Source organism: Epinephelus lanceolatus, chromosome 7 (genome assembly GCF_041903045.1).
Source record: "Epinephelus lanceolatus isolate andai-2023 chromosome 7, ASM4190304v1, whole genome shotgun sequence".
NCBI lineage: Eukaryota > Metazoa > Chordata > Actinopteri > Perciformes > Serranidae > Epinephelus > Epinephelus lanceolatus.
Genome location: NC_135740.1, coordinates 40,728,356 through 40,743,829, shown reverse-complemented (window position 1 = coordinate 40,743,829; position 15,474 = coordinate 40,728,356). Strand labels below are relative to the sequence as shown.

The following is a 15,474-nucleotide window of genomic DNA, read 5'->3' as shown; positions in this document are numbered from 1 at the left end:
TTCATATGAGTAGAGGAAAAGTCTGCTAGCAGCTAGGCTAATATATACAATGTAAAATGCCATAGGCTTGTGCTAATAACATTAGCATGTTGTATTTGTGGGGAAAATGTGTCCAGATAAAGACAAGTGTTTGTCTGTGAATGCTGCGAGTTATAGCGAAGCTGATTTGTGTACTTGTGTTTGAAACTGTCTCTATTAAGCCATGTTTAATGTGTGTTTAATGTGTGTTTTGAATCAACTACACTTTACAGCATTTCACAGAAACCCCATCGCAGACCGGTGTTGTGGAGGTGTAACTGCAGAGTGACACAGACACACCACCACAAGTATAAATGCTGACAATGGTGTAGGCCACAGTGTACTGACGCACCAAACCAATTAAGGCAGTTATGAAAGCACCCTGACACAGTGGACCTTTAAGGCATGGAAAAAAATAACATTAGCATCCCATCTTGCTTGTTCTATGGTGTTTAAGTCGGGATTTTTACTATTTTTATTTTATTGATAAACTTTTAAATATAGATATGTACTTCTCATAGCATAAAAGAAGTCAATGGAGATTAAATGTTTATTCTAAGAGAAGATAATAGATAATTTGCACTTATTTAACACTCAATCAAACATTAGTAACCCCCATATGGCGACACGTGGTGAAAACTCCAACTCCCAGCAGATGTTGCGCGGCTCATCATGGTGTGTGCTCAGTATGCAGGGGAGAGAGATGTAGAGTGTTTGGAGGCGGAGAGTCAGTCGGCTCACTGTGGAGCTGTGTCGGGCAGCAGGAGGAGCCGCCGCCGACACTAAACACCGATTCAAAGAAAAGACGCTTCCTAAATGCGATTTTACTCCTTTTAAACCGGAGGACACGGCTTTATACCTGAAGGCTTCTCATAACGTGGACAGAGAGGGAGCTGACTACGGAAACAGCAGCCTCCCCAAAACACACACCAAGAGGGAACCAGCGAGAGGTGAGAGGAAAACGGTTTGAAACTGTGGCCACAAACTGAACCGCTCCACAATTGGCTTAAATGAAGTTTAAGGGACAGTTTGTGTGGGCTGCAGTGACACCACAGGGTGTATTTAACATTTAATATTTGGGGGGTTTTCTCCTGAAAGCATGCAACTGTTCGCTGGGCTGTGTTTGTTAAAGAGGAGCCCCCATAGGTGTAAACTGTATCCCATCTGAAATGGGTGAGGTTTGTCTGGCCGTACAAAGACTTGTGCTGCCGGAGTGGATTCATGTCGTTTGATTGATTATTTGTCGCCTCTCGCCTGGAAACAACTGACTGTTGGTTTATTTCACATGTATGTGCTGAGCTTTGTGTCGGAGGGGCAGGGAGCGCCTTGGAAAAACAGAAAGGTGGCATGGCAGCCCGTGGTAAACCTTGTTATTTGGCAGCGGTACAAAGTAACCAGCAAGATTGTGTGTGTGTGTGTGTGTGTGTGTGTGTGTGTGTGTGTGTGTGTGTGTGTGTGTTTCTCCCTCTGTGAGTGTGTGTGTGTCTGGGTAATATTTGCATTTGCACCAATGTAGAGAGCAGACAGTGATGAAAGGCTGAATGAAAAGGTGGTTAAGCTTTAAAACAAAGCACCAGAAATCAAGAAAAGCTGACATTTTAATGCCATTTCCCCTCTTACACATCCATCATCATGGCACTTGAACACCACCTCCTAATCACACACTATCGTATTTTCTGTTATAAAGATCTCTGCCACCTTAAAAACCCATTAACCCCCTTTTTTAGGTGGGGTTACGTTCCACTTCCACCCTGTGAGTGCAGGGAAAAAGGGGTCCTCTCCTCTCGTCTCCTCTTGTCTTTCCTCTCCTTTCCTTTCGTTTGGACTTTCCCCTTCTCCACAGTTCAGGACGGATGTGGCCTGTTTGGGATTTAAATCCACATAGGAAGGAAGGGGGGATCAGTGAATAGACTAGAGAAACTGGACGAACCCCTGCCAAGAATTCAGTTGTAGGGCAGGCGGGCGGTGATGTGGGATGTGGAGGATGAAAGTGACAAAACGTACCACCTTTTTGTTGCTGCAGGAGCAGAGTTAACCCTTCTCTGCGGGCTGGAGAGTACCCACAACTGTGTGCATCATATAGTATAAAAGTGGCAAACTGTTGCAGCTTGTGTGGGAGATGTTTTGCTGCAGGAATATCTGCAACAGTAATGTGCATCGTAAGCCAATAACTGCACTGATTTACAACTTCCTCCCCTCCAAGACTGCATGTCAACAACCGTCTCCTCCAGTGAGACGGTGCATTAGCGTAAAGCATGAAGTTGCATTTGAAACGTGTCCTAATCTCGCCTTTATTTCTGTCTCCTGTTTTCCAGGGAAAGAGCCAGGCCTCGTGTGTTATTGGAGAGATTGACTCTGCCCTGGCAGCCTCCTCCATGTTAATGTAATGGAAACGCGCTTTGGTCACCCCCGGTAGCATCTGAAATGCATCAGCGGAAATATATCAGCAACTCCCATGGCTAATTGTATCAAGCGGTGGTGGCTTGAGTTTGCCAGTGGATGCACTCAAGAGCCGGGTGCCCTGCCATGCCCAGCGCCATGCTAAGGCGACACACTCATAATAACAAGGAGCACTCAGTTCATCCAGTGGGAAAGCTGTGGAAAAAGTTGGTGGAAAATCTATGGTTTGAGTCTCGATTTTGATTTCCTCTTTTTTTTTTTTTTTTTATTTTGACCTAGATATTCTGTAACGCACCGTAGCTCGCCTGCTTTTCCTGCCATCTGCAGCAGCTCTGCCTCCTCCTCTCTACTTTCACTCAAGTTGCATTCACTCGGGCTTTTTCTTAACATCAACGCCAAGGACGGTGAGACTGCAAGCTGCTCTCTGAGAGGCACATTTTCAGCTGGCGAAATGGATGTTCAGATTTACAGCCGACCTTTGCTGGAGTTGAAAATGTGAGGGTCAGAATGGAGTGACCCCTATGAAGAGGAGGAATAGGTGGAACAGCAGCACGAGATCAAAATGGCCCAAACCAGTTTGCTGCAGGGGAAGCGCTTTTACTGCCGGGAGTGGGTCTTCCATAAGATCCAGCATTGCCTCCAGGAGAAAACCAACAACCTCATCGGAGTGACCAGCACTCCCAGCAAGCAGCCCCCGCTGACGCCCGGCGGGGGTGCGTCCAACCCCGGCACCTTGACAGCAGGATCCACAAAGTCAGGTAGCTCCTGGGGGGTGTTGCTGGTGGGGGGACCGGGCAGCGGGAAAACAGCACTGTGCACGGAGCTGCTGTGGCCCACGTCGGCCCAGGGAACACACCGGGGTCTGCAGCAGCAGACCCTGGCCTTCCACTTCTGCCGGGCGGACGACTCGGACACGCTGTGTGTCGGCGGGTTCATCCGAGGTCTGGTGGCTCAGATCTGCCGCAGCGGGCTGGTGCCGGGATATGAGGAGAAGGTGCGCGACCCAGCTGTGCAGAGCACTTTGCAGCCTGGAGAGTGTGAGAGGAACCCCACAGAGGCTTTCAAGAGGTAAGGACGAACATGCTCACACAGATACAGCAACTTCTTTTCCTCCTACTTACTGTCAACTACAGTTAAATGATTTCACAGATAAGCTCGTCTTGAGACAGACGAGGAGCTGATCCATCAGGTGGTGGGAGAGCTGGACAATATATTGACATCAATATCGTTAGGAGTCTAGATATCGTCCTAAATTTTGGATATCGTAAGTGTCGTGTTTCTCTAGTTTTAAAGGCTGCATCACGGTAAAGTGATGTAACTGTCTGAGCCTATCAGACTGTTCTAGCTGTTGTATCATCTGCCTTTACCCACATAGTTATTATATCCACATTACTGATTTTTACTTGTTAAAAATATTGTGACATTTGACTTTCTCCTCATCACCTAGCTCTAAGTTATGGTTGTTTAGCTGCTCAATGGAGAATGAATCAATAGATATTTAAACAATTAATTGTCAGTTATCAAGCAAAACTGCCAAATAATTGTTTCCCAGAAATTAATATTTGTTGCTTCTCTCTTTTTTTATGAATATTTACCAGGGATGTGCACGATTAGTCGATAAAACACTGCTACCCTCACTGGACGTCACCAGAAACACCATCAAAATATGATTTGATTATTGAAAAATGCGATTAACTACTTCACATGGCTCTCATAACATATGCAACATTTTTTTGGACAATATTTATCCTTAAAGGTGAAATTGTGCTCAATTTTGACTGTTTTCCGAGTGTTTTCTTACTGTTGGACGAGTCATTCAGTCTAATGGTGGGTTTCATTTGTACTGGGAAGTCAGAATTCACGAGTTTCCATCTAAAATTTCAACTGCAACGCCCCCTGATGTCTGATTTCCAACTCCGAAAGTTGGAGGAATCTCACCAATCCCGACCTCTGAATCCAATATGGCTGCTCTGTGCATCAACAGTAGTGAAAGCTGTAGTATTATAGTGTTTATTAGCATATTAGTCTCATTAAAACACGCAGTCCTGTCCAGCTTCTGTCTGTGAACGTGTTGCTATAGTGTTGCTACTGGTACCACCAACAACATCTTGGTTCTCCCACATGTTGTATCAGGTGTGATGTTATTCCCAGCTCCAACCTCTGACTTCCAAGGTAAATGGAACGCAGCATAAGTTTAAAATGCATTTAAACGTCAGGGGAAATTAGTCATTACGAACTGAATATCCTTGAGTTTTGGATAAAACTCAAATCAAGCCTCAAATCACCTGTAGTATAAGTTGTTAGGAACAAAACTCTGCGTATATTATTTGCTGTCCATGTTTATATGGCACATTTCATATGTCAAGCGTAAACTCAGTGTGCTGAAGATACATCATACATGACAAACATAAAGTATCACATAAGATAAAAAAGCAATAAATATATAAAAACAAGCAGGACATGGTGAAAACAAACAAAACAAGAGAGTACTATATTATCATTATTCTAAAAAAAGGAGATAATAACAATAATAATACTAATAATTCCTAAAAGAAATAAAATATACATTAAAGCTTGTGGAAAAAAAGATACGTTTTTAGTTTGCTTTCAAAAGAAAACACTGTTTCAGCAGAGCGTACTTCATGTGGAAAAGATTTCCAGGGAAATGGACCATGATGAGCTGATTGAGAGTTGATTTCAGGCACAATGAGTCAACCTTTATTTGATGATCTAAGGGATCTCTCTGGTGTGTACTCTGTGAGCATGTCAGCAACATAGAAAGCAGCTAAACCATTAAAACATATAAAAACAAAAACAGATTACATAGTAATATAATGAGTACTACCTGAAATAAGAACATTGAGATTTGAGCTCCTCTGGTGCTCCCAGGTAATGTTTGAAATCTAGGAATCTGCTTTGCCTAGAAATGTAAAATGCAGCCCCTCCCCCTCTGCTCCCTCTCCACCTCCTGACCCTTATGCACCCCTCCCCCTCTTTTTTTTTTTTTTTTTTTTTTTTTGACTGCTCACACTCACCACATAGCTCCGCCTCGGCAGCCTCTCCACTTTATTTGATGTCATGGTTTTGTTGGTTTTCCCCCCTGGTGTGGCATGCTGGGTGGGACTGTCCCCACTTGGCTTCCGATTCAAGAAAGGTCAGATATTTTTAAGTCGCAGCCGATCTCAGGTGGTCGGAGACTCACGAGGACGCAGCTTTGAACTGCGACTGACTCACCGACTGACTGACTGACCTGAGAGACTGCAGAAAGACGAGGTGCACATGTGAAACTGAATTACAGTAGGCTTGTGGACTTCCAGCGCCGTGCCCGGGCATGTAACGCGATCAAGATGGACTGTTATTGTAGGCAGAGGCTTTGAGCGGAGCTGCACGTGAGCGTGTGTGTATGTGGGCTCCACGCACGACTCGTCAACACAGTATAGGTCAGGCAGTGTATGCAACACAGGCAGGAATGCAGCACTGAACACACACGCACGCTTCTTGTCTGGCCATCTGGTGACGCTTATTGCACCATCTCAACATCACACACACACACAGGGGGAAAAAGTAGGTCAAACGTTCAGCAAGGTAAATAATTTTTTTAAATGCTCACCAGAGTCAACAGCTCAATCCACGCCTTTTCCCTAGGAAGTGAGCGCTCGTCTTGTCATCTGCTTGTAATCATGCCGCCTCTACCGACGACTCTGACTCCAGTTTGACCCTTTAAGATAAAAGGCAGGTTATCGTGGGGACATAAACAGAGACTGAACCCAGCTGGAGCGGACTTCTCACTTCAGATCTGCTCTGTGTCACGCAGGAAGTCGAGGCCCTTTCGCAGACAGTCACATTTGCTCATCCTCACCTCATGGAGCAAAATACTCCGCTCCGAACCTCAGGCCCTAAATCTGCGGACAACAAACACACCACGCTTATCGCTGCAGCCTGTTTTGTTTGTGGGCCAAATGAGCACTTTGGTGAATGCCTTATCGCCATCTCAGGTGTAAAACCGTTCCAGGCACCGTTGTACACAAATAATCTGAGCGGCTTCCCTGCTGTTGTAGATGCTATCTGTTTTCAGGAAGCCAAGATTGTCGGCTGTATCTGGCAGTGACATTTAAAAAAAAAAAATACAAGAGCGAGAAATGGAAGGGTGTAAAACTTTATTATTATTCCAACATTATGACCAGTAATTTACGTCAGGGATAAAAACTCACAGAGGGGTGCGTGCCTCGTTTTGATTGCACCAATTCAGGCCTGCACTTTACTCAATAAAAGTTATACAAGTTTCATTTAGTTAAGGGTCTTGTTTAACACAGATTTTTGGGGAGCTTTTGACCCCCTTCCAGCTGTGATTTTAAATGTTAGTTAGTGAGTGAATGCAAGAGGCCCCTGTCGAATTCTTCAGCCCAGTCAAAGACAAACAATCTGTTTGTTCTGTTTGTTGTTAGTAATCACCAGGGCTGTGTTAAAACATTGAAACTGGTTCAGACACGGGTTTACGTCCAAGCTTGGCGCAACTTGATCACTGCTTTTCCCATCTGTACATCTGCAGCCACAGCCAGCCAGAGTTTGGGCATTTTAAAGAGAAGTTTTGTAATTTCCTATCAATAAATTGCAGGTTCCAGCTTCAAAAATGTGACTGTATGTTGGTTTTCTTAATCTTCACTGATAGTAAAGTGAATGTCGTTGTGTTTGGGGCTGTTGAGTTAGATAAATCATCAGTAGAAGATGTCACCATGACCTATAGGAACCTGTGATGGGACGTTTTTAGTATTTGTTCATTAATTCATTAATTAAATGTAAAGAATATAGATTAAAGCTAAGGTTGGCAGATCAGTTTTGGCATCATAGCAAAGTGAAAGCATATTGTAATTCAACTGGTCTGAGAGAACACTAGACTCCTGCACCTCCTCTTGGCTCTGGTTTCAGGCTTTAGAAAATCTAGCCCGTGACGGGAGGTTTGGCAGACCACAGGTCGTTTCAGAGAGAGAGGGCGTTCCTGTTGGCTGTTCTACAAATGCAGATGTGAGTGCACGTCCCTTTGGTGAGAGCCTGATTCAGTGGTGGAGAATCCAGAAGGAATGCAGAGAAAGTTGCAGCATTGACAACAACTGCCTTCACTGCAAAGACACCCAACGAAGGAAGACAGACTCATCAAAAAGAAAGACAAAAAACAAAATTCAGTCAGGACCACTTTAGTCAAAGAAAACTTTATTTCCATTTACAGTATTATATTTGGTGGTATGGCTCCGTTCTGGGGCCCCTCTGCCTTTCCTGTGGCCTATGCAGAAAGCCTGAGGTGGAGAGAGCACACCTCTCTGCCCTTCCACGTGCAAATGAGGAAAGCCTAAGGCAGAGAGAGCACATCTTTCTGCCCTTCCATGCACCTACATGGAAAGCCTAAGGCAGGGAGAGCAGCAGTAAAGACTCCCCAGAAGCAGAACAGAGCAGCATCAATGACAAACAGAAATGACATTGATAAGTCAGACACAACATGAAAAGGAGGAGCTGGGGTGGAGGCAGGTTGCAAATCAGCTTGCAGAGGAAGCAGCAACAGTAGGCAGGCCAGAGCAGTTTAAATAGGGCAATATGGCAATATCGTATCGATACACAAACCAAACCGCCATGTATTGTTTGTTTTTTTTATTATATAAATGTTTAATATTACAAGTACAAATTAAACTTTAGGTAGCCTAATACAATAACAGAGTCACCTACTTTTTCATTTTACAAGATACGTTTTGCTGCTGCAGTATAAAGAAGTGAAGTGAGATGGACAGACTGAAAACTTACTGGATAAAACTGATGTAGATAAAGATTTCCTTTTGGGACACAGTTTACAGTTGAAAAAAAGTAATAAATTGCAATGTGTTTTATCGCAATACTACAACACAATATTGCAATAATATTGTATCTTGGCTTAAGAATTGTGATAGTATCGTATCGTAGGGCCTCGGGTGATTCCCACCCCAGGTAGCCAACGTTAGCCAGAGCAGTGGTTCCCAACTGTTGGGTCGTGGTCCAAACGTTTTAAGTTTGTAAGAAACACGCTTTTATTTTTTTTTTAAAATACAGTGAATTTCCGGCACAGAGCTCTTATTTTGAAGTGCCATTTCTTGCTGTAGACTGAGTGACTAACAGACTGCTACTTGACAGAGACGGCAAACTAACTCAACGACACGGCCAAACACAAGTATGACACTAAATGTATTAAACTGTGTGGACCTTGAACTAATGACTAAAGAGAAATCTGGACCCTGTGGCTAGACTAGTTGGGAACCACTGTGCTAGAGGCAGGCATCGACGCTGTGATGCGCGGTGCAAGTATCTTCAGCCCGCTCTTCTCCTGTGAAGTCCACAGCTGCGGGGAGCGAGGCGGATGGACTGTGGGGTGGCTAGCAGCTAATCCTTGTCTCATTTGTAGTCTGATAAACAGAGAGAAAGTGGTGCAAGGAGGGGCTGAGCGAATGAACTGCTGGCAACTGAACAATGAATTAAGAATAAATAAATCAATGGGCGGCACAGTGGTGCAGTGGTTAGCATTGTTTCTCCAGGTGCTCCAGCTTCCTCCCACAGTCCAAAGACATGCAGGTTAATTGGTGACTCTAAATTGTCCGTAGGTGTGAATGTTAGTGTGAATGGTTGTCTGTCTCTATGTGTCAGCCCTGTGATAGTCTGGTGACCTGTCCAGGGTGAACCCTGCCTCTCACCCAGTGTAGCTGGGATAGGCTGCAGCACCCCGCGACCCCTAACAGGATATGCAGTTACAGAAAATGAATGAATGAATGAATAAATCACTATATGGGAAACACTGAAGCATGTGTATATGCCCGTGGAGGGTGTATTTATTATTACTGGTATTTTCCTTTTCCAGATTTCTGCCTACCCCTGCTTTAACCCGTAATGACAGTCATCATTATTTCCAGCCTTGATATTAATATTTAATAGAGAACCATCCCTACTAAATACTGTTACACTGATGTCAGCCACATCGCTCTGCCGTACTAGAATGCATTTTTATTTTATATACTACTAAAGGTAATGTGATGCATTAGCGGGGCAGATGCCTGCCAGCAAAGGTCATCGTGAGCCACAGTCTCCAGATAAGAGACAGTCTCATCTTTCAGTTTGCCTTTTCTTTGCTTCAAGTCCACCAGTATGAGCCGCTGTCTTGTTCAGACAATACACCTGATACTTGTGACTGCGCTTTATTATCTGAAGGGTTTGACACTTTGGGTTGTAGTGCACCATCAAGGATTTTATTTCTCAACAAAGCCAAAGCACATTCCTCTGTATCTTTAGCTCTGTCTTAACTTTATCAGAGGCCACAGCCTGTTTTGACTGCACTCTCCAGTTTGAATGACTCTACAGCCGTCCAACATGCCTCACTTTCTCCCTCCTGGACAAAAGAGCCGGCGTCAAATAGGTGGATTTAACCCAGGCATGTGGGTCAAACTAAAGGCAACAGGTTTTTCTCTTTCTGCTGATGGGACAAAGCTGCCTTTTAGTTTAGCTGTGACCTTATGTGGATCTGTTGTCGGGCTGTTCTCCGTGGAACGCAGAGTTAGGCTTGGATTGCAGCTGGACAAGTTTTTTATTTCGCTGTAAAGGGCACAGGCTTCAGAATTGATGAATGACCGGGGCTTAAATTTGTGAACGGGATTTGAAGTTTCTTGGCAGTGTTTTATTCCCTCGGCGTGTCCGCGGAGGAAATTGATGCTACGGTTCTGATATTTTTTCTACACAACAGTTAAAAATGTTGATTTTCTGGCAGTGATGTCAAACACTCGTCTGTAAAACTGCGCCTGTTGCTTTGTTCCAAGTAACTGTTGATAAATCAGATAAGTAGTGACGTCAGTCAAAACAGAGGCGTGATTAGATCTATTCTGGTCGCCTCCAGTGAACATGAATGTTGTCTGGATTTTTTAAGTTGTCATTCAACAAAACAGCATTACAGGCTCACAGCAAACTTGATTTTAGTACATTTTGACAAGTACATTCTAGTTATTGGATCTTGGAAATGTAGGAGATTATAAGCTGCAGAGAGGAGATATAGATAAATATGTTTGCAGAGAAGTCTCGTTGACTTGTGATCTAAATGTCACCTAAATAGGAGAAATGAATAAATAATGGAAGATTAGTGGAACATGTCCGAGCACAGTTCAAATTGGGGCACATTTGAGTTTAAACTAAAACCAACTCCGACGTTTTTATAGAGTTTTTCGAGGGAGCTTTGTGGGTTTTTTCCTTTTGTGTTGACTTTTTGACTGTTGCTCACGGGCGGCCCAGCTTATTGGGGTTAAGGGACACTAAATGAAAGCGGCCTTGTGCCTTTCATGTGGTGCACGGCTGTGGAAAACTCGCTGCAGATTAGGGCCACGTTTTAGGAACCAAAAAAAAAAAAAAAAAGGCTCCCAGTGTGACGCATCAACTCCAGTTGAGCAGATGAGGAGAAACAGCAGTACTGGTGCGGCTGCATCGATGACTCAGCACTCTGAGGCCAGCCTCTGTCTCCACTCCACCGCGGATGGTGTGTGTGTGTGTGTGTATTTATCTAAGGGTTTGTTTGTGTGTGTGGATGTGCCTACATGCTTGTGTGGGCATACATAACTCATTCATATTATTGTTATCCCACTCAATAAATAAAGCTGTGATGCAGCTCCTGTAATAGCTCACAGAGAAAGAGTTCAGGCTCATTCATGAACACAAAGGAGAGCTGTAATCATTTAGTCTGTGACATGTAAGAAAACAGTCCAAAAACATTATAATAATTTAGTTTTTATTAGTAAATATGCAACAATTTTAGTGTTTAAAAAAACATCTTTAATTGTTATTTATGAAAAACACTTTAAACTAAGCTGATGTGCTTCATAAGAGCTGTGTGGGTGTGGTTTGATTACATCTGATCGGCAGTGGTTTGGCAACATGAGCAAACAACCCCACAACTGTCATCACATTTGAATTCAAACACTGCTAAACTCTGATTGGACCTTCATCCAACTGAGTCTGCCCCCTTCAAAGCAGTGATGAAAGCAATGAAGAAGAAGAAAATGACTTCTTTGAAATATCCAAACTGTTCTGAACTGATCCAAACTTTGGCACATTTTTTGTGTTTATTTTGGATCCTATGGGTCATAGAAAGAAACTGATTCAGTAGAGGCACAAAACGAGGCCTGAAAGAGGTGTACGCCACTTTCCACAGAAAACTTTGACCCATGCTTACGAACATTTTGGAGACGGGAAATTGGCAGATGTTTAGGTGGAAGCCTGATTGTAGAAATTGTTGATTGTTTTTTTTGGCTTTTGTCTGTCCATACATTTTTAGTATGGAACCTACGCACTGTTTTATAAATGAAACCTCCAAATAGGTTGATTTTCAGCTTGATCGGCCATGACCAGTGACCAGCTGGTCTGTTTTAGTAATAGCCGATAGTCATTCCCACGCATGCTACACGCTTTGGAAGCTACTGTGTTAAAGGATCAGTGTGTAGGGTTCAGGGGAATGTATGGGCAGAAATGGTGTATTATATTCAAACCTATGTTTTTATTCATAATCACCTGAAATTAAGAATTATTGTGTTTTTGTTACCTTATATGACGTGGGTCCACTTCCACGGAGTCTGCCATGTTGTTCTACAGTAGCCCAGAATGGACAAATCAAACACTGGCTCTTGATAGGGCCATTTAAGTAACTGCAATATCATCGTTCTCCTACACGTCACACACACTGGAGAAATTTCAGTTCTGCGACCTCACCTCTAGATGCCACTAAATCCTGCACACTGGACCTTTCAGCTGATGAGCAGACTGTGGTATAGGCTACCACCCAAATCTGTGTTAATCATGACGTTGATAAGTAGCTCAAAAGTGTAGCATAGCAGAGCTAGTGCTAACTGTTTTATGTAAGTGGATGGAAGATGCTAATACACTTCCGTACAACTTATATTAGTAGCCTGGGCTATTATTGGGTTAAATCACTGAAATCAACAGGCGTGTATTTGGGACAGGCCTTTAATTCCTTTCACACAAAACTGTTGCTCAGCAAATACAATCAAATGTATGTAAACCAGTATGAATAGTACATTAAATATCAATTATAAATCTTTCATTTTGATATAGCTCCGACAGACGGCACATCAGGAGGGAGTTACGGCACCGGGCACACTAACACAACACCTCTTTATCCTCTTAAAACAACAGTCATAACTTGGATCAATTTTTATGAGAAACCTTTTTGATTCTTTTGATCTGAGGACCCTTATGGACTGAAGGAATATGAATAAATTACAGGGTAATCGAGGAATGGACACATAATTTGAGGAAACCAACAACCCACTTTTATACATCTGCTTGGCAACCAGACCAGGCCTCTAATTGAGACAGGCCTTTTGTTTGTCAAAATGTGTAGCCACATGGGGCTAGTAAAGGGGACTGGGCGTTTAATTAAAGTTGTATGGTAGTTTATTTATCCAGGAGTAGAATGGCTCAGTAAAAACACAAATATAGGGGGGTCTATCCAAGTAGTCTGCTAATTAGCCGATTGGTCAGCGTAACTAGCAGACCACTTGGGTAGTTGATAATGAGCTCAGAAGTTTCACATCGTAAAGCTAATGCTAACCATTTTATGTTAGTGAATGGAAAATGCTAAAATGATTAGCACCAAACTCTGGGAAGTAGAGTTAGATAAAAACACAGATTTGGGTGGTCTGTCTTTGTTTGCTAGTAAGTCTTGTTAGCTTTCTTGGTATTTTTATTTTGTGGCAGAAGACGAGTCCACAATCCTGAGAGATGCCAAACAAGCTGTTTTTGAACGAGGGTCTCTAATGCTTACGAACACCAATTGTCACTCAGACTTTGTTGGATGCATAATGAGACACTTTGATATCACATATGTATTTTTACTATTTTAAGCCAAATTTCCAGCAGCTTTAAAGCAAAGTTTTAAATATGTTTGTGCATGCTGTCAATTAAAGCCTTTATAAAGAAAGAAGGAAAATCAGAATCAGCAGGTTGGACTTTTAAAAAATCCGATTGGCTAAGAAAACTGCAATCGGTGCATCTCTATATGAAATACTTTGTTGATGATGCAGTCCTTGTTTCAGCACTCTGTTATTAGGATTACATTTCATCAGTGCCAGACAGCTCAGACTGCTGCCCTTTGTCACCAGAAATCTGTTGAACTGCGGTAAAGCCGAACACAAAATCCTTCCTTGGCTCACACTGCACACCTTGCAGGTTTACCTGTGTGTGTTGAAATCCATGTGAAGTGTGTGTATTCATGTGTTGAGGCTTTCTGCACACAAAGACAGTTGTGTGAGGGGAGCAGAGAGTGGTTCGGAGGCAAACTGAGGCAGGAGTGTCGGCGGGGAGAGGAGGGAGGGAGGGGGGCTGAAAAGGATGAAATTTCAGATTCCTTTGACAGTATTGGATGGCTGGCCAGGAATGCACACCTCGTCTGGGTTGGGAAGAGCTCGGGGGGTTTGGAATAGTTATCCCAGGTATTTGTGGTGGCCAGAAAAGAAGTGTGCACTGTGTTTACACTTTTGGAAATCATTAATAGGCTGCGTCATCGGGGTGAAGAAGTTCGCTGATAATTTAGGAGGCTGGTGTTGATTATTTTTAATCATGACTTGACTCAAAATGAGTTAAAATGTCAGGTCAGAGGAGAATCAGACTTTTTAACAGCAGCACTCAGGTGTGACGTAATTGAAGGGTGGGGGATGTGTTAGATTTTAGGATGGGCTCCAAGATGCAGCCCTCGCCCTCACAAAAACAAAGTGATTACTGTGTGCGACCAGTCCCATGACAGGGTGTTTGCAATCAAAAACATCATAAGACCTCGTCTCAAAGATCATCAGATTCGACTTAACTTTGAATTTTTAAGGACATTAGTAAGGGTCGATTATAGCGACCCATTTTGGGCTCTTTTTTTTTTTTTTTTTTTAAAGAAACCTTTGTTTTTTTGTTAAAGTCCCCCACATTTTTGGCTCTCACATGCACCTCACTTCCCCCTGACTGAGCAGTCTCCAGGACATTGTTTCCCAGACAGCTGGAGGCATTTGTCTGCTCGGGATCCAGCACAGAATTGATTGTGCAAATCCATTAAGCCGAGATCAGATTCTCGCATTGTCCAGCATGTTTAAAGAACGGCAGAAACAAGCACTTTTTAAATACTTACAGGACCATTCAGAAGTGATTGGATTTTTTTTTTTTTTTTGCTGATGTGTTATGTCAGTAAATGTGCTGCTGACAAGTTTTGGAAAACACCTGCTTTGAGGTCAGTGACTGAGGCGTCGCCTGAAGTGGAACATGCTTGAGTTTTTTCAGTTTTCAGAGAGTGGGGCCGGGGAGCTTTAGAAATTTTGTGATGCTGGTGCCAATTAGGCTCGGCTGGTATCTGCTTTTCAATACCATCCTGACATTTCAGAGCGGCGAGTTTGCTGCATTCCACAAAATTTCTTAGCTTTTTTAGTCTAATAAACTCACAAAATGTCAAGAAAGGTAATATTCTCACACCTCTTTTTCTTATTAAAAAGAAAAATACAACCATACACCTTCTGAGTTCAAGTTGGTCTCTTTCACCAAACCAAGACCAGCTTCATGGCTTTGTTAACTCATCGTAAAACACATGGGTCAATAATTGCTCCACAATAACCAACTCTGATTGATAGTACCCCAAATTCATCAAGTTAGATGTGAAAATATTTTGGCTGTTATTCTTCCTTTCTCTCTCTGCTGTTGCTGGCTGGCTTTTTACTCGACCTGTAACATTATCCCCACCACTTGCCATCATGTTTAGCTCAGCTGCCGCTTCCACAAGTAGAGACAGACCTCTGATAGCGCATACTATGCAGTACATCACCTCAATACAGCATTTCCATATCAGTTTAAAGTGGTAGGTCGGATTGTTTGAAGTGTGGATAAATGAGGTACTTATGTTTAGTCAGTGTATTTAATAGGGCTGTCCTTCGAATCCATTTATGGACATTCGAAGCTTCGGAACAAACAAAATTATGGCGAAAACGTAGTTTCTTCCAACACTGGAATTAAGATAAAAAT

General features: G+C 43.0%; 1 protein-coding gene across 2 annotated transcripts in view; it reads left to right on the top strand.

The window, feature by feature from the left end:
• The first annotated feature begins 752 nt into the window (after window positions 1–752).
• ankrd50 (ankyrin repeat domain 50) overlaps window positions 753–15,474 on the top strand; it is a 61,625-nt gene continuing 46,903 nt past the window's right edge. For both annotated transcript variants that reach the window (XM_033633102.2, XM_033633103.2), the window contains exons 1-2: window positions 753–968; window positions 2,334–3,486. In XM_033633102.2, the coding sequence (XP_033488993.2) occupies window positions 2,981–3,486 (506 nt within the window). In that variant the 5' untranslated portion in view covers window positions 753–968; window positions 2,334–2,980. The remainder of the gene's footprint in view (window positions 969–2,333; window positions 3,487–15,474) is intronic.